Source organism: Podarcis bocagei, assembly GCF_964188305.1.
Source record: "Podarcis bocagei genome assembly, chromosome: 10".
Classification (NCBI taxonomy): domain Eukaryota; kingdom Metazoa; phylum Chordata; class Lepidosauria; order Squamata; family Lacertidae; genus Podarcis; species Podarcis bocagei.
In genome coordinates, this window is record NC_138135.1 from 54,285,341 (window position 1) to 54,306,242 (window position 20,902).

The window sequence follows — 20,902 nt, forward strand, 5'->3', positions numbered from 1 at the left end:
TTGCTGAAAGCAGGACCTGAGCACAACAGTACTCTCCCCACTTGTGATTCCCAACAACTATCACTCGGAGGCATACACTGCACCCAACAGTGGAAATGGGCAGAATCTTGTTTCCTGGCAGATAGTATCTGTGGCTGCTGGAAATAGTTATTGCAGGCTCCCCTTCTGGTTGCTTAGAGGAGAACATTAACCCAGTTGGAAGCTGTAACGCAGTATGACAATCCTGAAGTGCACGTGGCCAAAGCTTTCGTTGGGTGCACAGGGAATAGTGCTAATAGCTTTCCTCTACTCTCCGCCAAATGGCAAGATTGCTGGCTGTCACACCAGAACCACCCTCTCCACACTTCAACTGCCTACCATTCCTCCCATCCGATTAGTTCAAATATACTTCCACCCAGGCTTTGTGCTAGCTTTGTGCTAGGAGATGGCACAGTAAGCGCTCCAATTATGCCCGAAGCATGCTTGCCATTTGTGGGAATGTAAGCGCAAAAGTTCACCCAGCTTTATCAGCGAAAGCTTTTTAACAGCAACCAGCTGCAGCTGCTCTTTAATCTGAAGAGAACCAACCACTCTCTAAGGAACTAAAAAAAAAGTAAAAGTCAAGCAGCGAGGTTGATCTGTGCTTCTCTTATTACAGGCTTTAAGCAGCTTATGTAGCTTATACCGTCATATTCAAAGTTAGGAATTCTGTAATCATATTAGTTTCTATCCTGTTCTTCCAATGAAAGCTGAAAAAATGTGGATTTAATTACCTGGATAATGAGGTGGAGGGTCACAGAGAAGGACAGCCCCAACGCCTTCCCGCACTTTTACTGCATGTCTCTCTTCAGGAGTAAATGGATATAAATCTATGCAAGACAATGTACATGTATTATATAATTGTATTATATAATATGCAGCTAAAACTACAGGTATAAACTCACCAAAGATGTGAAGTAGACATTTACAAAATAAGCATATATTCATTGCTGATTTTCCACAAATTATTCCACAAAAAAGAGTGATAGTACAAGCCTTTATTCTATCATTCCATTGTGTAACAAAAAGCGTAGGCATCAAAGGATTATTATTTGTATCTGTGTTCTATCATAGACAATGGAGACTGAATACAGGTGCAAGGCTACCTACTTGGAATCAGTATTTTCAAATCAGGAGTTTTCCTTTGGAACTGCTGGGGCCAAGATGCACACATAAACATGAGACAGCTTAGGGGGGGGGGAAATGAAAGCTCGCATAAAGCTATCTGTCTCAGAAAACTCAGAAAAGCTGTTTGCAAAATGCCAACAACATAGATTATTCACATGGCCAGTTGTATGAATAGCATATAAGGCTCCTGGAACTATTAAGACACCCTAGGTATCTGCCTAGGGAAGTTCTTATAGAACTATTGGGGCTGTATTGGGACACTCATGCATAGTCATAGAACCAGCAATGGCAAGGGGCAAAGTAGGCAAGCAAAATGTAGCTGAAGAATTAATTGGGTCTAGTGTTGGCCTGAGGTGCAAGTGGAAAAACAAAGAAGAAGAAGCCCATCAAAACCTGAGTCTCAGAATTCACCAAAAGTTCACCTTGGAAACGGCAAGGTGAATTTGAGATCCCGGGCAGAGGCATACAGGTTGACATGGGAATGTATAGTTGGGCTGATTCTCTAGGCTAAGTTAGTCATAGATTCAGGCACAGTACATGAACAGGAGCTGTAAGGCTCAGGTGTGGGACAGGCACCATGTTACCCTATACAGCAACTTTACCTTGGTCCAATGGATTTTTCTACAATATATGATTCTACGAATAACACTTAACAACAACCCTGTATTTAATAAATTATCTGAACATTATTCCAACATTGTACTGTGTCCAGTTCTGGGCACCACAGTTCAAGAAGGACACTGACAAACTGGAATGTGTCCAGAGGAGGGCAACCAAAATGGTCAAAGGCCTGGAAACGATGCCTTATGAGGAACGGCTAAGGGAGCTGGGCATGTTTAGCCTGGAGAAGAGGAGGTTAAGGGGTGATATGATAGCCATGTTCAAATATATAAAAGGATGTCACATAGGGGAGGGAGAAAGGTTGTTTTCTGCTGCTCCAGAGAAGCGGACACGGAGCAATGGATCCAAACTACAAGAAAGAAGATTCCACCTAAACATTAGGAAGAACTTCCTGACAGTAAGAGCTGTTCGACAGTGGAATTTGCTGCCCAGGAGTGTGGTGGAGTCTCCTTCTTTGGAGGTCTTTAAGCAGAGGCTTGACAACCATATGTCAGGAGTGCTCTGATGGTGTTTCCTGCTTGGCAGGGGGTTGGACTCGATGGCCCTTGTGGTCTCTTCCAACTCTATGATTCTATGATTTCATTCATATTAAACTTTTGGGGTGCGAGTGGGGTGACTTATCATCGTTGGAAGGTGAGCTTGCAAAAATCTGCACAGTACATGTGACAGACAAATCTTTGAGCTACAATATTTTTTTGCAAATGTTACAGACCTATTTGAAAGCAGTACTACCCCCCAGCCTGATTTTATTTTATTTTAAATGCCAAAGGATATGTGTGCCTGCTTTAACAGCAACAGCGGGGATTACACTCATCTTTGGATTCTGATGAGCAAAAAACCGCTTTCATTCAAAAGTGGAGATGATAAACCTCTCAATATGAAAAACATATTTTGAAACATTGTTTAATGCTATCCTCTCTTGAAGAGGATATGCTTATGTTCTCATCTTTAAAGTGAATAATAAATAGACCATGATCCCATTTTTAGAAGTTATTAAATTATGAATCTATTTTATGTACTTGATCAACACAATTCCAAAATTCGCTGAGACAACATATCAGCACTTATCACGGAGTATACCAGCGTAATGCTTCATGCCATAATATGGGAGGCAATGGACTCCCATATTACATGCAGATGTGCTGTCATAGATGTGTCAATGGAACAAAAGAGGCCATGAATTGCAACGACTTCTTTTCTTCACATAACAGATAATTCATGTAATAAAATTATTCAGGAAGAATAATTTCCTTTTTGGGGTGGGGGGGAGGCTTATGTATATACATATTAAATACTAAACTCACAGTCTGTACTGGAGAGAAGACCAAAGCATAATATGGGAATCATAGATTTTGCCCTAAAGGCCTAAAAGGCAGCATATTTCACACTAAGTTAATGTGTAATGAAAAATGGGTATTATTTCTGTTTGGGAATCAAGTACTGCTATTAGTCCTGTATAGTTTCATCTTTTCTCCAAAGCTGAACAACACTGAATGTGCAGAAAATGTTTGCATAAGGTTCTCTTATAATGACAGCAGGATTTCCTATCCAGGGTCAAGGATTAGAGATCTATCTTTAGCATATAGTGATGTGAACATTTTGACCTTCATTTAAACCTCTTGGCATCTCTGATTCAGCCACTTCCCTCTGACTTCTCCGCCCTGTCCAATAACATTTCACATATCTAGGTTGCAATTCTAATCACATTTACCTGAGAGAAAATTCAATTGAATTCAATATGATTTATTTCTCAGCATACAGGGTTAGGAATGTAGCCTAAATACCCAAACTAGTTTTATCCTCTATAAGGTATGTGGGGTGTGAGTGTTATGTCAGTATGTCTGTACTTCAGGCTGTTGCATTGTTGTTAAAATGTCAGACATGACACATTATGGGATAACATAAGGCAAACCAAAAGAGAGAGAATTTCCTACCCCCAAAGTGCTTACAGTAATCACAATGCAACTATTTTCTTGTAAACCACTCTGTTGCATTTTTATTGGTCTTGTATGTCTGTTTTAATTGATTCATTTTATTGGGAACTGCCTTCAGCAGCATAAGGCACAGTTCATTTGCTTGCGCCATCTTGTTAACTAAATAGATTTGTGTCTGTTTTCTTGCTGTGACACATTTCTACTTTGGATGACGGGGAACAATCTCTTAGATCAGAGTTTCTGAAAGAGTGTCAGAACAGCACTCCATAAGATATATTCTCTCTTGTTCTCTGTATTGGTTGGTAACTAAAATCATGTGAGTTTGACAAGTACCTCAAGTTTTAACAACACTGAAAAAGATGGTTGTCTCATTGGCTCTCATTACTATCAGCCAATATATTGTAAAAAAAAAAAGAGGGGAAGGGATTTATCTTTGTTCAGTTCAGGGCTTGCCAATGTGGCAGCCACAGGTGTACATGTACCTGTAGAGGACTGGAACCTAAATGATTCCCTGCCCCAACCCCTCCTCTGCTGAAATTTAGGCTTGAAAGAACCATTCTATTGTATCCAACAGGGTTGTGGCTACAGTGTGTGCGTTGCTTATGAACAGCCTACCCAAGCTAGAAGTTTAAAGGGTGCACTCTGCAGACCTACACTCCTTGCACTCAGGGGCTAAAAACACAAACAATGAGAAACACTAAGGAACCCAACCACTACCAGAAGAACTACAGGTAACCTCACTACTGCCCCATTCTAACTGCTCAGGGTTCAGAGTGAACAAGTCATCTATGTAATCCATGTTAAAAAGGTAAACATTTCTTACATCCAAAGTTTAGAGATGCTTCCCGGCTCCTTATAGTTCCATGTACATTGTATGCTAGGCAAACATACTTTCCTTCATCCCTTGATTTCTCAGGATTGTTGATTTCCAGGTTACCTCCCACCATACTGTGGTGCTCCTTTGCTGTTTTAATATCAATATCCCAGTTGTTACGTTGCCACCTATTGAGGGAGAAGGTATTTTATCACACACTAAAAGCAGCAATATAATAACCTGCTCTTTTCTATCAGCGCACAAAAAGTCCTTCCAGATGGACAGATGTATTCCTTCCTTCTCAGAACTTGTGTCAGTAGTGATTATGGAACTCTTTCAGCCCGTAGCAGCCCCAGTTTTCAGTTAGCCCATGACAACTTCTAGCAGCTGTAACAATGGGTGGCTGTGTAGGTTTCTGCCAGCATGGTGAATATAAGATGCTGAATTTAGTATGGTTAGGGTCTTGATGCTATTGAAACTATATTAAAACCAAGATTCTTTGTAATTGGCATGTACACAACCAGCTTACTCTGTGGCTCAAAAGCAGCAAAAGGCTAAATGAAAATTGCGTCTTTCAGATGCTTAAACGCTCATGCTTGACCTAGTATTTTGTAGCGCCTTGTGTGCTCTCTCTTACGCAGCTGTGTGTGAGAAATATATGTAAATAGTTCACTTTGACCACCAGAGGGAGTGGTCAAATCTCTACCACAGCAAGCAAATTAGAGGAGAGGAGAGGAATTAGAGGAGAGGAATCTGCGGCCCTCCATCAGGGCCAAGATGAGACTTGTAATGTCTCTCAGGGAAGGCTCTGGATGAATGTTAAGTTTTCTCTCTCACACACGATGCAGAGGAAGATAGTTTTGAAAAATAAACAAAATGCACACAACAGCTGCATTTGTATTGGGCAAGCTGGAACAAGCCCCAGCAAGGGATCATGCTCAAGCAATCCCCTCTCCTTCCAGACAGTTGGGAAGAGGACTTTAGCTTCACATTAATAGAATCCCAGCTTGTTGTTAGGCTTGAACCAGAGACCCTGGTAAGTTTCACAACAAACCAACTTTAAACCATGGGCTGTGCGAATCTGACCTGTTCAATTAACCAAAGCCTGTTTGAATCCAGGATCCCTGGTTCAAATGTAACAACAACACAGTGGTCTTCAAAAGTGAACCTAAATGCTGCTGAAGTCCTCCTTCTGGGTGTTCAGAAGGAGAGGAGAGTGTGTGAGACTGATGCTTTGTTTGAACTTATTCCAGCTCACCCAGATAGAGCTAAATTGTGGTTTAGCACTGTGTGTGAATATAGCTATTGACTTGTACAGAAAATTAGAAGTGGGGGAGGCGAACTCTTACAGGAATAAGCACAATCCTACCTTTCTAGGGTGGGGGGATGCAGGTCGACTTGCTGATCAGAAGGTCAGCAGTTCGAATCCCCACAACGGGGTGAGCTCCCATTGCTTGGTCCCTGCTCCTGCCAACCTAGCAGTTCGAAAGCACGTCAAAGTGCTAGTAGATAAATAGGTACTGCTCCTAGGTACAGCGTTTCTGTGCGCTGCTCTGGTTCACCAGAAGCGGCTTAGTCATGCTGGTCACATGACCTGGAAGATGTACGCCGGCTCCCTCGGCCAATAAATTGAGATGAGCACCGCAACCCCAGAGTTGGTCACGACTGGACCTAATGGTCAGGGGTCTCCTTTACCCTTTACCTTTCTAAGGAATCCTGGTGGAAGAAACTTCTGAGCATACATTACTAAATTGCTCTCTGAATGTATGACTGCTATACTCCCTCATGCTTTTTTATTTCATTACTGTAGTTATTATGCAACAGAATGTTAAAATATCACTTAACATCCCTTTCTATCCCTCACAGTCTAGCCTCGTAGGGGGCTATGCCTGATGGGACTTGTAGTCCAAAGTATCTGTAGGGAAGCAGGCTGGTGAAGACTGATCTAGCCACTGAAATCAGGCCAAATACAAATATCTTACAGCACTTGCGGCATCACTCAAGATTTTGATACATCTCCTGGAACTAACATAAGCCGATTCTGATCAAACTGACATTCAGTTGTGAGGTAGAGCTATATTGAGTAGTACAGTTTAAGTTTGAATAAGTTTTACACCTGTGAATGATGAACTAATTAGAGAGCAATGAGATAAACAGGCTATGGATTTAAAACTGCTCTTCACATATAGATTCATGCACACTAACAGCATTTCTCATAGGCAAAGTACTTTATCGACTTCTTCTCATTCACCTCCACACTTACTCTGTGGTTGATATTACTCCTGTAAGGAACTGAATGGTTCTGAATTGTCCAAAGCTATCAAGGTCACCCACTGCAGTTGCATTTTCCAGACCCAAATTTCCAAGATGGAAGTGAATAGCAACTCCTATACATTAGTTACAGTAATACAAGTTAAGACTTCAACATATGTTACTTGTAAGTGGGAGCGGGGACTCCTCTGGCTCTGCAGTTCATTGAAACTCTTCCTTCTGGAGATTCTTCTGGGTAGACTGTATCAATGGGCTGTTCTTCAAAAATTGGTCCATACCCCTTTTGCTCATCTGAAAATATATGGCAAGTCAATTATAACCACCCCTTGAAAATATTTATTTACTGCATATTGAGAATGCAGTTAAAATGACTACAAACCATTTTAGCAAGTCTGCATAGTAAGTACAACATCAACAGTTTAAATGCTACAGCTTCTCCTTTTACTACTACAGTTATGTCTTGTCCATGTACCTTCCATCAGGGGGGAGGGGGGAAAACCCTGTGAACTAGTTGCACTTTCCCTTAAGGCCACTGGCTCTCCTGCCAACTGGTGCCAAAGCTAGTGGAAGCGTTTGTGACTTGTGCATCTGTCTGATTGGAAGATACAGACAGATGAAATCTCCTCTGCAGTCCAGCAAATAGCCACCAGATGGTGATGACATCTGATGTCCTCTGGCTTGGGCCATTATATTCAGCAAAGCTCAAGTTGAAAGGTTAGCTTCATTAGCTGTCTGCTTAGTTACCCGCCACATGTTGCAACTAAACTGTCATTTGATTTTTCTGCTACCCTGCTTTTCAGGATAGTGGTGTCTACTCAGAACTCAATCCTGAGACCCACGTTTAAAATTAAAGCACAGTGAATGGATGAATAAAAACAAAACAAAAGAACATATGCAAATGCTCTTGCTTCACTTTCAGATAACCTCACCTTCACAATAATGAAGGTTCCACCCATTTGAAGGTCCAAAACAGCATCTTGAATTGACCCTGAAAGTGAATTTGCTAGTCCCTGAAGTTACACTACCACTCCTGGGACTCTGTCCCAGTATACAGTCTGGCTGCCACAGTGCCACACTTTGAATCAGCTGCAATTTCCTTTACCCTGTCAGCTGCTTTTTAACCATGTAAGGAAAAAGAAACGAGGACGTGAATCTTTTCCCAAGTTGGCATAAAAATAACTGGGGGTGGGTTTTGGAGGAAAAGTAGTAGAAAGTTTTTTTAAAAAAGCTCACTCATCTGGACTTATGCAAACAGAATCATGAAACTACATATAATATATAGTTCTGTCCTTTCTAAGCTAGCACATCTCTATCTGGGCTGTACCCCTGTAGGTGACAGCTCACATTATTGACCTGTCCTCAAAATATATTTCTGGTAGAGCAGAAACTCAAAGTTAATCCAGTCTATGCCTATAGATAGATAGATGATAGATAGATAGATAGATAGATAGATAGATAGATAGATAGATAATGACCTTGCAATCTTGTTTCCTCCCCAGGGCAATGCACTTTTCGTGGTTAGTACCACAGAAACACTGCTGTTATGCCTGTAAGTTCCATTCAGCTTACATGTACATGCAATGTAAGCTGTGAAAAGAAATTCTAGCAAAATCTTCACCTCACTACCTATAGGGGCAAACTATAATAAACTTCCTAGGAACTGCCCTGATCAACACAAGCTCAAAAAAGTGATTATTTGCTGCTCTATTTTCTGTTTCTTACCCAGCAGCTGGATTTTCTCCTTGTGCATGTATAGCAAGCAGGGCAATGCTCACTGGATTTGGCCATTTTCTGATTGCTTTTTTTGCACTACTTTTAGCAGTGATTAGGCATGTATAGTAGCTTTGGGGAGGAAATACTGGTAACTGGAGAAAGAGGAGTGCATTCTCTAACCAAAGTTCCGCTTTGGCTGAAAAAGGATCTAGCTATTTGTTGTTGTTGGCATCTGTCTGCCAACGGGAAACAATGGAGTGTGCCTCCGGGGGTGAGGTCAAGCTGCTGGAGAATCACAGCATTGCCTCACCAACATCAGTCTGCCCACAGCTAGCCAGTCAGCCCCCACCTGCCTGCCTTTATCCTTACTATCAGTTTTCTCCTCTTTAGTCTCAGTGTTGCTCTTGTAGAAGTCAGCATGGAGGCAGGGGAGAAGAAAACCAGGTTTGCCTGTCACTGGCTATGATCCACTTGCTGTTTGGGCTTCATGTGTTCTGCCCCAACAGTCCCAATGGGTGCCATAACTTTGTTAAGATTAGTGGACTGCATTCTACTTATGCATTTAGGAAATTTGTCAGCAGCATATAAAAGAGAGGCAGGGAACTTCTTTGGGCATTCTAAAATGGCAGGTGTACCGTATTTTTCCATGTATAAAACTATGTTTTTTCCCCTTAAAAATAATGTCAAAAATTAGTGGGCATCTTATACACGGATACATCTTCCCCCATTTTCTTAAATCTGAGTCCCCCAAAATAGGGGGCATCTTACAGATGGAAAAATACGGTACTATTTCAAGCAAATGGTGGGAGCACCTCATTTTGTGTATGGACTTGTTTTAGTACTAACAAGGGTTCACACCAGATCTTTGCACTGAGAAACTTCTAAGCCTTTAGAAAAGCTGGAGTAGCATTATATAAAAGACTGAAATAGATATATTTTTGTTACAAATAATTTGCATAGCCTGTGGCACCTCTCCCAAGCTGCGATCACAGTATAGCATTTAAATCATTTGGTTACTCATTTCTCCTTTTTCCTACTCCTTTCCTTCACAATAATATATCTATCAGAGAATGTGAAGCTGGTTGGTAACTAATAGCTTTGTACCCCAGACAGCACTTCCTCGGGCTGCATAAAGAGGATCTTTCAAGTGAATCTCGCCTCCCTTTGGACACTACATGCCAGTGATTAAGAAGATGTTTTCACTTGAAATGAGGCAGCACTTAAATTAGGTCACCTTAATTGAATGAATACAAATGATGTTCTGAGAAACCATTTCCATTTTTTTTAAAAAAAAATATTTTCATCCGCTCTTTATTTATATTAGCCACTGCACTGAAATCAATTTGTTTCAGTAATTTTATGTTATGAGACCAATTATATCCAGCATTATAAGAGTAAATGCACCACTCAGGAGGATTACAACAGATACACATCTTATTTTCATAAAGACAGTACCCAACAATTAAGATGGGGGGTGGGGAGAGGGAGAGAGTCACTGGTTTTAAAAGCATCATTGTGGATTTCATAAAATAAAAAAGCAGCCAGGTCTCTTATAACAGTGAAAAGCAGCGAGATAAGAGGTTGCTTACACTTCACAGAACAAAGTATTCCACAATTTGAGTGCAGCCACTGAGATGGCCCTCCATCTCTCTTCTCATTAAAACTTATTTTTATTTATTTAGAAACTTCTTTGAGGAGTGTGCATAATGAAATCAATAAGATGACACATGCTTCAACCCTAGGTGGGACACAGAGAAGGACCTCACATGCTGATCTGATGGTTATAGGAGGATGTAATCCCTATGATAACTTTGCCCTAAGCTGTCTAGGGCTTTGAAGCAACCAGTGCAGCTGGCACAGCCGAAAACAAAATAGAAAATTAACAGATTTTGATTTTTCAAATAGATCAGCAGGAGGGAGGCTCTCGGGCACCTGGGGCAGCGTGCCCAGGGATGGGGCAAACTGCCCATAGGGGCAGGGCAGGGTGCGGCGCCCATAGGAATGGAACAGAGGGCAAGGCGTCCTGTGTCGTCCCTATGTGTGCTGCAGTGTGCCCCGTCCCTATGGGTGCTGGGCGCCTCATGCCGTGTTGTCCCGTGCCATCCCTAGGGATGAGACGGGGTGCACAGCACCCATAAGGACAGGATACGCAGTGGGGCCTCAGCCGCCCTACAGCTGGGGGGGGGGGAGGCAGCGGGCAGATAGTGTAGAGCCTGTGGGAGCCAAGACGCATGGCTCATGCATGTTGCAGGCCCAGTGGTGACTAGTGCTGCCCACCATTTTGTCACCTCCCATCAGGGTGACACCCGGGGCTGACCCCCCCCCCTTCGTACGCCCCTGGCCACTGGTGTAGGCCCTTCTCAGCGATGGGTCCCCATTTGTGAAATGCTCTACCTGGTATAGTGTCTCTGAAAGAACTTTAAAACATTTCTGTTTACCGGGGCATTTGATGGCTAAAAGATACTGTCCCTGGCAACCATGAACTACTTAGAAGTAAGGGTAGGGAACCAGGATGCCCACCTCCAAACTCTCAATGGTTGCTTAGTTTTTGCAAAAACTGGTGTCAGTTAGAATTTATGCATATCCTCGGTGTTTCTTTCTAAAAGAACCAAACACCTGCCTTTGGCAGACCTACATGAATGAAAGAGAATATTCCAGTGTTTGGGAATATGGTTACAATTTAACAGACAGCTTTATTTGTTATCCTTTAACTTTGGGCAAGCACCATATTTGCTTCCAGGGGGTATTCTTGCAAAATACAGCAGCACTGGTAGGATACAATGGACATATATAATCACAAAGTCTTTATATTTAGAGGCAATAATGTTTCATTCTTGCAAGCTGTGAATGTCGCCACATGTTATGTGCTTTGTGACAAAAATAGATAAAGATTCCAGCCTCCATTTTACAATATCTATTTCCAAAGATATTTCCAAAGATAAGTTTTTCCTTAGAAAAACTCCACACAGAATATATATTTGAAATATCCATTCGTGTTCTTTTCATGAAGCAGATATTGCTCTATTCCAGGGGAGGGCAGAAGATAGATTTGGATCTATTAGTAAGAGCTCTAAGAGATTTGAAGTATATCAACAGGATTTCTGACTCTCAGTCATTTAATAATAGCAGGAACAAAATGACTCCAATCATACTCTAATCATGCGGCATACCTGTCACCTGACCCGTTTTAAGCAGGGCATCCTGGAATCACAGAAGCCAATCCTGGTTTCTGTTTGAATTTGAGAGCTTGAGAGTTCTGCTGCTCCTCCTGATCCTTAGTCCTTCTGTGCTGGACTAAGCTAACCCATGGCTTGTCTTAATACAGGTATGAAGAACTGGATATAGCCATAAGTGACAGATTGTTATCTTCCCATACCCCTTATGGACCATATTTGCCATGTGGGCAGAGCCACACATTGGCCAATCACCTGGCATCACAATGATATCAGGTGGTCTTTTGGGGGGGGGCTGCAGGGGTTTTCAGAAGCCCCTTTCAAATCACTGGACAAGATGGAACTTTGGCAACTGTCAATCTCCAGAAGCATCTTTCAAAGCACTATCTTACAAAGCTTTTCTTAAGGCTTTGCAGCTATCTCCAACTGGCAGTGTGGCAGCATATGCAAAGCACCTTTTGCCTGTGCCTTATATTTATACCTGCTCCACATATTGCATTATATATGACATCAGGTAGCATGTATGCTGTAGAATTCTGACTTCTTGAGTCAGGTTGACACACATGTTTCTTCTTTCAGAGGACAGTAAATACTCAGGGCAGAATTCAACCAAGTTGTGTTCATGGAATGAGATTCTGTTTAATGCTCCCTGGCAATTTTGGTACATAGACTGTATCACTATTGTACCTGTTTTTCTTGTTTCTGTAATTTCTGTTTCTAGTTTCATTGGCTATCTCTTAATTTCTGTTCTATTATTATTGCAAACCACTTTGAGAACCATTATAGCTGAAGAGCATCATACAAATGTTTTAAATAAATCAACTATGTACGCCAAATAATGTGGATCATCTGTACCTTGGTGATGCATAAGCCTTAGGGTTATTTATTCAATAATATACTTTCATACTCTTTTTATTCCTTAGTCTTGTTTTCAACTTAAGCAGAACATTTGAAGAGTAGCGGCTTACCTCTTACAAAGACTTTACTTCCATGGATGTCACGTACTGCAAGCAAAGTTGAAAGAGACAATTATTTCCCAAAAGGGTTTCCGTGGACAGGCGGAGTCCCCAGATCCAGCGCGGTCCCCCCCATCATGTGAAATAACGACTCATGACAACGTGCTATGGGATTAAATTGGCCACAACTTTATTAAATTTCAAATGTGGGTAGACCCTGGCTCAGGCATTGGGCGTTCTCCCTCCCCAGTCCCCAGCCGGGGACCTAGGGAGCATCAGGGTTATCCAGTGTGTGTGTGGGGGGGATGGGCTGGCTCTGGAGAACATATGTTCAAGCAGAGATAGCCGCCCCCGTTACGCCGCCGCCGCAGGGGAGAGCAATGACGACCTCTAGGCGTACGGTCAAAGCCTCCCTTCAGAAACCCCTTTAACGGGGAACCCTGGTATCGCCGCCACAAAGAGGAAGATGGACTAAAGGATTCCGCCCAAGGCCTGATACCGCCAAAGTTGTGACGTTTTGCTACGGGAAAGGTGAAACCTGCCAATGCAGGGAAATTCCTTTCCGGCCCTTTAACAGCGACCTTAACGTAGCAGCGCCCGCATACCTGTGAAGAAAAGTTAATCTGCAAAACCTGTGAAGAAATGTTAACCTGCAAATAAGACATTAACTGAGGGTGGGTAGGGTGGGAGAAGCTCTGGAGCCAAGTGAGGATTCCCAGGTAAGATCCTCCCTCTATTGTGTGGGCAGGTAATCCCTCCCCTACCTGGCCTGGTCTCCTTGGCAACGCTTCCCCCAGGTGGGATTGGACAACTGACAGAGGTAGGCGGAGACCTCCAGGTATCCCACCTGAGGGAAGGCAAACCAAGCCTATGCTGTTGGAGCCGCTCCAGATCTAGGGCTGCGCGCGCCCACGCAAAGGGCGCCCCCCGTTTTAAGCGGGGAGCGGTCATTATGAAGCTTTCTTCATGAGAACTATTATTACATTAAAAATGCCAAGAATGGTCTGAAGGAATGCAATGATTACTGTGTGATTTGGCAGTCAGTTCTATACTGACTCTTACTCAAATGCCTTCCAATATACTACCTGTGCATTTTCAGACATTTCCAGAGCTAGGCAATTATTGTTTTTAAATTTAGAAAGGGATTCCATGGGTGCAGATTAGGGGCAGCCCAAGACATTTTGGCACCTGAGGTGAACCACAAAATGGTGCCGCCTCCCTGCCAGGGAAGAAGGAGTGAGTGAAGATCTACATCAGTAACAAGAGGGGAATAAAGATCTGCACTGGGATCCGCTGCCCCTGTGGATCTCACTCGCTTCCCCTTGCCTCATGGGTGGGCCAGGTGCAGATATAAAAGGTGACCAGCTCTGCTACTGAGATCTTGACCACCAGCACATAATTTTTGTCTCTCTCACATGCCTCTGGCGGCTCAGGGTCATGCACATGCACCAATCTCTGCAGAAGCAAACCAAGAAATGAGCCGCAAGAAATTCCTGCTTGCCATGTTACTCACCGGGAGTTCCTGCAGCACTTGAGCACCTCAGGCCTATTTTCAATGAAAGAAGAGTAAATGCCGAGTAACTTAAAGTCAAATACTGTATTTATTTTTTAAAAAAGGGGGAGGGATAAAGTTATCTGACTGCTTTAATTTTCTCTTGCAATGGCGCAAGAGGGAGAAGGGATGGGAAGCATGTGAAAGAGACACGGTTTACCCATGGCCTACAAAAGCAGCAGTCAGTCCCACTGTTTTCAATAGCGCTAACTCCCAAGGTTGACTGTGCATAGGATTGCAGCCTAAATTCTAAGCCAGGCATAGGCAAACTCATCCCTCCAGATGTTTTGGGACTACAATTCCCATCATCCCTAGCTAACAGGACCAGTGATCAGGGATGATGGGAATTGTAGTCTCAAAACATCTGAAAGGCCAAGCTTGCCTATGCCTGTTGTAAGCACAGGTATGGTTCTCAAATCCAAATATTGTTTCATTCAACCACAATTTTTGGCTGAGATTCAAAGCTCTGTGCATGCATAGAGGTTTCTTAGATTCTTCCTGTTGGGGACAGCAGTTCGCTGCTTCTCTGAAAAGATCCTTTAAAGAGCAACAGCCAAAAGGCACAAACTATTATGGCTGGGATGATAAATTGGTGTGTCACTATTTCTCTGCCGCTAAGAGTGTTAATTTTGGGTCCCAGGCTGAACAATGCAAATAATAAATATATCTACTTGCAAATGTTTTTATTTAATTAGAAATATTAACCGATGGAGAGAAAATTAGAGCTAAGTCTCCAAATCCATATTTCCAGATTGATCTGGAAGTTCACATTTTCAGAATAATTTCTTTCAGACTCTACTTTGCTAGTACTATGAATACTATCCTCCTCCTGCATTATTGCCACATACTGTGTTGTTTCAAAGGGAACATATTTCAATCAAAGCAGTTATAAGAAATTACCAGAAGTGGTGACACTGGCTCTATAACTTCACTGGGAACAAATAACAGATCCTACAGTAATAATCTGCTTCTGCTTTTAAATATTTAAATGTTTAATTATATTATCTGCTACAAGTAATTCATGAGCATTTAAGACTTAAAACATTAGTCAATAAAGACAGCTCACTAATTTTCAAGGTCAAGTTTATCTTTGTTTCCTTCCCAGTTATAACAAAGAGCCTTGCAGCATTTTAATAATGAATGCCTCTGCTACAATATGTGCTTCTTTTTAAGAGTTCATTTCAGATACAGGTAGTGGGCTCAAGTGCATGAAAACATAATGCCATAATAAATCTGATAGTCTTTGAGAAGCTACATATCTTTTTGATGTTTTTGCTGCAGCAGACCAACACAGCTACTCTTCTAGAAGCTGTTTTTGCCTTTGTGTATTTTGCAGAATTTGTTTATTCATAGGGTGGTTGTACTCAACAAAGCTTTACTCAGAATAAACCCATTGAGATAAACGAACATGGCTAAGTTAGGACCATTAAAATATAGTTGAATACAACCCATAATAAATAAGCATTCTTGATTAGGCATTATTGCCTAATAAAAACAAAACAAAAATCACTATGAACTCATTTTATTACAGCCATATACTATTCCCCCCTCCCTTTCCTAGTTTGGCTTCCAATCCAAAGAAAATCAGGGATGAAATAGGAAAAAGCTGGGTCCTAATTAAGGCCACTTGGATTTTAGTACTTAATAAAAACAGAAAGACAAATGACACAAATTATGAAAGCAAAATGAAAATTAAATAACTTGCCAAGTGACAATAATTAAAGCTGTGTTTTGCTCTAGCTTCGTAGCTCAGATACCAATGGCATTACATTTACTGGTTAACTGATTAAACGCAGGGGTCATCTTACCTGCCAGGCAGAAAATGGAACAGATAGCAGCAAAATGACTGGTCAAGGGCTGCAGCTTCATCTTCACAAGTATGTTTATTCTCAAGGACGCTGACCTTCAAATCATGGGAAATAGCTGATCATAAAAAAGAATAGAGAATAATAAATTCTATTGCATTAAAGACTTCTAAGATATGCTTATCTGGCCATAACCCAACATTTGGGGGCGACTTTGGAGCCAATGGATTAAAATGTTGTTAAATCTTGGAAACGGATAATTCTGGAATCAAATCTGAAATCACATTACCATGACATAAACAGAATTTTTTAAAAAACCAACCAGAATAGTATGACGCTGATCAGTTGTTGATCTTTCAGAAAGGGCATGTGAGATGGCAGCTTTCTTTTTCCTCTTGTACTTCACAGAACAGTAAGGTGCTATTAAAATTATTTGAACTGGCCAAAAAAATCTTCCCTGTGATTATGTTAGCCTAGTATGTTGCTATTAATCCTACATCTGCTTAAAAAACATTTGCACAATGGTAACTTGAATATAAATTGTTACAAAAGAAACCACCTGATATAGTTGAGGTAATAGAGTAACTCCATGGGGGGAACAAATGTTAATTAACTTATGAACACATATTAGATGCTACAACCTACTCACCTCACTGTAACTTACGAAGGAGGCGGGCTAATGACATTAGCATGACACTGTAACTTTGGAACACAGTCCTGGTTTTTGCTTTTATCTAATCAGGTTGCATTCTGAAAATCTGGCCCAATGTCTATCACATTCTTAACTAGAAGCAAAAAATTGCCAAAAAACTCATTAGGGAGCTAAGTTAATGTGGAGGGGTAAATACATGGATGTGTTCACATTCTTAGTAAGGGAGTCAGAGAAGAAGGGTAAAGACAAGGAAGAGGATAAACAACAAGGAAAGATTAGATGGGAGTGACAAAACTTTGGCTAATTGGCTTCTTAGTTTCTTCACTTACATGGCTATAGAAATGCAGCAGCAGTTGGAGAGGTATTGGGTGTTCCTGAAATATTGGGTAGGTCTGCACACAGCACCCTTTGATCTGACCCATAGCTCCAGTCCAAGGGCCCCAAATCAGGGTGACCCCACACTGGCCCAAATTAGTTCAGGGTGGGACTAATGTTTAATAAAGTTTTTTATGTTAGAAAAGCGACAAGTGCGAAGAAACCAGAGCAATCAGGTCAAGTTATGAGAAAAGAGTCCCAGTCAAGTTAAAGGAGAAGTATTTTTAAGTGCTGGTATTACACTTGAGCAAGGAGAATGCAGTTCATTTCATTGATAGGTTTAAGTTCTGGATCACTTATCAGGGTCCTCACCACCTACTTTTTTCAAGCAGTCTTAAGTTAATTTGGGGCATGGAATGGCTAGTGAGGGAAAAAATAGAAAGGAAGTGGTTGATGGCTGGGTGACAGGACCTTTTGATGATCCTCCAATGACATCAAAGGCGGTGATGGAGATTTATTCATCACTTTTGATACCTACAGATGATTTGGTAAGTATTGCTATCCGATGTGAAAGTGAGCTTTGCTCTGTTTCATATACTTCCCTTGACAGCACCATATGCGCAGTGTGGTGGAAGATGGCATTTCATGAGCAAATGTCATGTAAAATTTGCTTTTTTCAAGTGAGCCTTTGAACTTTCATCTCCTGTTCTATGAAAGGTAAGTTCTATATTGACAGGGAACTGTCCTGCTTGATTTCTTGTGCTGCCTTCCTGGAGTAGGTTGTCAAGCAGTGAGCTAGGCTGGCTAATGCCATTCATTATTTGGACACTTTTTGCACCCCAGGGTTACAGGTTGAGAGCACTGAGACCTGCTCAGGAACAAATCTGCAGTACTGGCAGATAATTTGGGCTTTCCTTTGGCAGAGTGTGAAACAAATGAAAATCCATCCAGGCCAAAGAAAGTCAAGTGGTTGACCAAGGACCGAATCATGATGCATCTCACAGGAGAAGGATAATGTGAAATAAATCCATGTATGATGTTCTGAGTTTCTTTGGAACAATGACATAATTTCAAATATCTGCTATTACAAAGTACTTTTTTTAATGAAAACTGCTTTCACAAACTCTTGCAAATAAGATTCTGAAATCCTACATCTACAGATTATTCTAAGGGTCTCAAAGCAAGGTCATAGCATAACACTTTACACATACAAAAACCCAACACAACTTTTCCCTACGAGGACAAACTCAGTAGGAGATTCTTTTTTCTAGATGGCGTGTTTCCTAGCAACTCTTGAACAGGGTGCCTTTTAAAAACCCGTCACTTGCTTCTGTTGGGAATGCTTTAAAAAATCTCTTTCATTCAATGAATAAACAATATAAATTAGACCAGAAGGCAGCTGCAAGATAGAAGGGAAGAACAATCCAGGCCTCTAGTTGATTTGCAGTACTAGTATTTGTGACTTGGTTTTAAACCTTAATGCATTTGTATTTTCTAGACTTCTTATTTAATTAATAGTTTGACCTCTTTCTCACTTCCTTATCATTCTCTAGCCATTCTTTTCCTGAGCTACAAGTCCTACAACGAAAGGGCTCAATAGATATGGAAGAACTTATTAGCTTCTACAATGCCTACACAAAACCATGAATCTTGAGCAGCATTTCGTTTTGGGATACTTTAAAACTGCATTTTGTTTGTTTGTTTTGATGCTGCTTTGACAGAAAATAACAAAAATTTGGATTCTGCAAGTCAGATGCAAATATACCATACTCTCTTTTTAATTGTCAAGCAGAATCAATTTAAAATTCCTTACTAACACTTTATGCTCAGGTTATTCAAGTGATTATCTAAAAAGATGCCGATTTACAGAAAACTGCAAAGGTATCATTAAACAATTAGAAAAGAGTGCTGTGTATTGCATCAAGAAGACTTGCACAGCTCACCTCAGTTACCGTTGAAAGTTTAAGCAAAATTCATAAGGATACAATCCACTATTAAATATCTACATCAAGAATATTGCACACAACACTTAACTCCAGGGGTTGATGAAAATATAGAATCACTTTAACGACTGTTTTTAGGGTAGAGCTATGTGGTACATATAGACAACAATACATTCATAGATGCAATAGCTGTTCCAGTTTTCCTTAATTTTACTTTTTATAAGACCTCATCATCTATAATCAGTGGGTTCACATGTGTCTGAAAAAAATTAGAGACACACTTAATAGCTTCTACAGTCATGAGAGATTCGTTTATGACACCTATCAGTAATAAAAATGGGATCAGCGTCCATGCCTTTATCTTGCCTTATAGTAGACTACAGGAAGAATGAATAGATTGTACAGATCTATGCAATCACCATGTGAATGCTCCCCTCTCTCACACACAGAGCAGTTTGTTGTCACCTGGAGATTTGCTGTTAATTTCAACTATGTAGTCATTTATCTACAAAAGCTCACAGATGTGGAACATATTACATATAACAATTTAACTTATTACAATAGTTTTTATTGAATAGTACACCAGCTCTATGGACAAAGTTAAGGTGTATCAGCGTGCACAGATTTTTGTGCAAGTTGAAGAATATATTTGAGAAGTGGGGCAGTAGACGCCTTATATGATACCAAGCATATATAATACCTCTTTTCTCTTTCCATTTTTAATATTCTACACATGTTTGCAGTGCGATCACATTTGGTGGTTTTGTTTTTTTTGCAAATCACTGAATCTAGAAGATCCCAATCTTAATTCATTCTTATCTTGATTAAGAGGTTTATTTAGGTTTTTTTAAAATACAGTTCACTGTGTCATAAAAATATGTATCACAGTGGCTTACAACAATATAAAAATATAAAACCAAACAATAACGCCATAAAATGTTAAAAACTGGTTAAAAGAAAAAAGAAATTAAAAACAAACATCAATAGACCATTGTGGAGAAGGTACTTTTAATTGCCTGCATAGGCCTGGTGGAATAGAAAGGTTTTCAGCAGGCATTTAAAAGTTGGCACATAAGGTGCCCACTGAATCTCTATTGGCAGAGTGTTTCACGGGACTGGACAATCAACACTAAAAGCTTGGTTTCACGTTGTTGTCAAATGAGCCTTACCAACTTGGGTAATGACCAAAGATGCTCCTGCAAATTATCTTCAGTTATTGAGCTGGAATATAAGGCTTCAGACAATCCTTGAGATTTCCTGGGCCCAAATTATTCAAGGCTTTGCAAATCAATCCAAGGACCTTGAACCTGGCTTGGTAGCAGATGGGTAGGCAATGTAGTTATGTTTTAACAACGGTGTCATATGTTCTTGACCAGAAGCTGCCATCAGCAATCTAGCCATCAGCTGGAACTTCTGAACCCAAGGGCAGCCCCACATAAAGCACATAGCAGTAGCGTAGCCAAGAGGTTAACAGTGCATGGACTGCAGTGCTCAGGCAATCCCTGTACAGGGATGGCCATAGTTGGCAAACCAGATGAAGCTGGTAAAAGGCACTCCTAGCCACAGAGGACACTTGGGCCTCTAGTAACAAACATGCACACCTGAGGAGCCCCCAAACTATGCACTTGGTCCTTCAGATCCCTCTGCAACCCCATCCAAAACAGGTAACTTGCCAATTTCCCAGACACAGGAATCACTGACTCAAAGAGCCCCAATGTTCCCATAATTCAAACACAGTTTATTGGTGTTCCTCCAGTCCACCACTGCATCCAGACATTAGTACAAAGCTTTCAGTCTCTCCTGATTCAGATGTTATGGAGAAGTAGAGCCAAGTGTCATCAGCATAGTGGTGCGCCCTTGCTCCAAAATGCTTAATAACTGCACCCACTTTGCTGTATCTGAAGAAGTGTGCATGCACACGAAAGCTCATACCAAGAACTAACTTAGTTGGTCTTTAAGGTGCTACTGGAAGGAATTTTTTTATTTTGCATCCACTTTGTTTAGATA

The 20,902-nt window shown here is 41.1% G+C and overlaps 1 protein-coding gene across 3 annotated transcripts in view; it reads right to left on the reverse strand.

Annotated features, from left to right (window-relative positions):
* CNTN1 (contactin 1) overlaps positions 1 to 20,902 on the reverse strand; it is a 154,661-nt gene that overhangs the window by 37,775 nt on the left and 95,984 nt on the right. For all 3 annotated transcript variants that reach the window (XM_081211505.1, XM_081211504.1, XM_081211506.1), the window contains 6 exons: positions 15,989 to 16,103; positions 14,142 to 14,174; positions 12,641 to 12,676; positions 6,951 to 7,077; positions 4,525 to 4,703; positions 753 to 848 (listed from right to left, as the gene is read on the reverse strand). In XM_081211505.1, coding sequence (XP_081067631.1) covers positions 753 to 848; positions 4,525 to 4,703; positions 6,951 to 7,077; positions 12,641 to 12,676; positions 14,142 to 14,174; positions 15,989 to 16,049 — 532 coding nt within the window. In that variant the 5' untranslated portion in view covers positions 16,050 to 16,103. The remainder of the gene's footprint in view (positions 1 to 752; positions 849 to 4,524; positions 4,704 to 6,950; positions 7,078 to 12,640; positions 12,677 to 14,141; positions 14,175 to 15,988; positions 16,104 to 20,902) is intronic.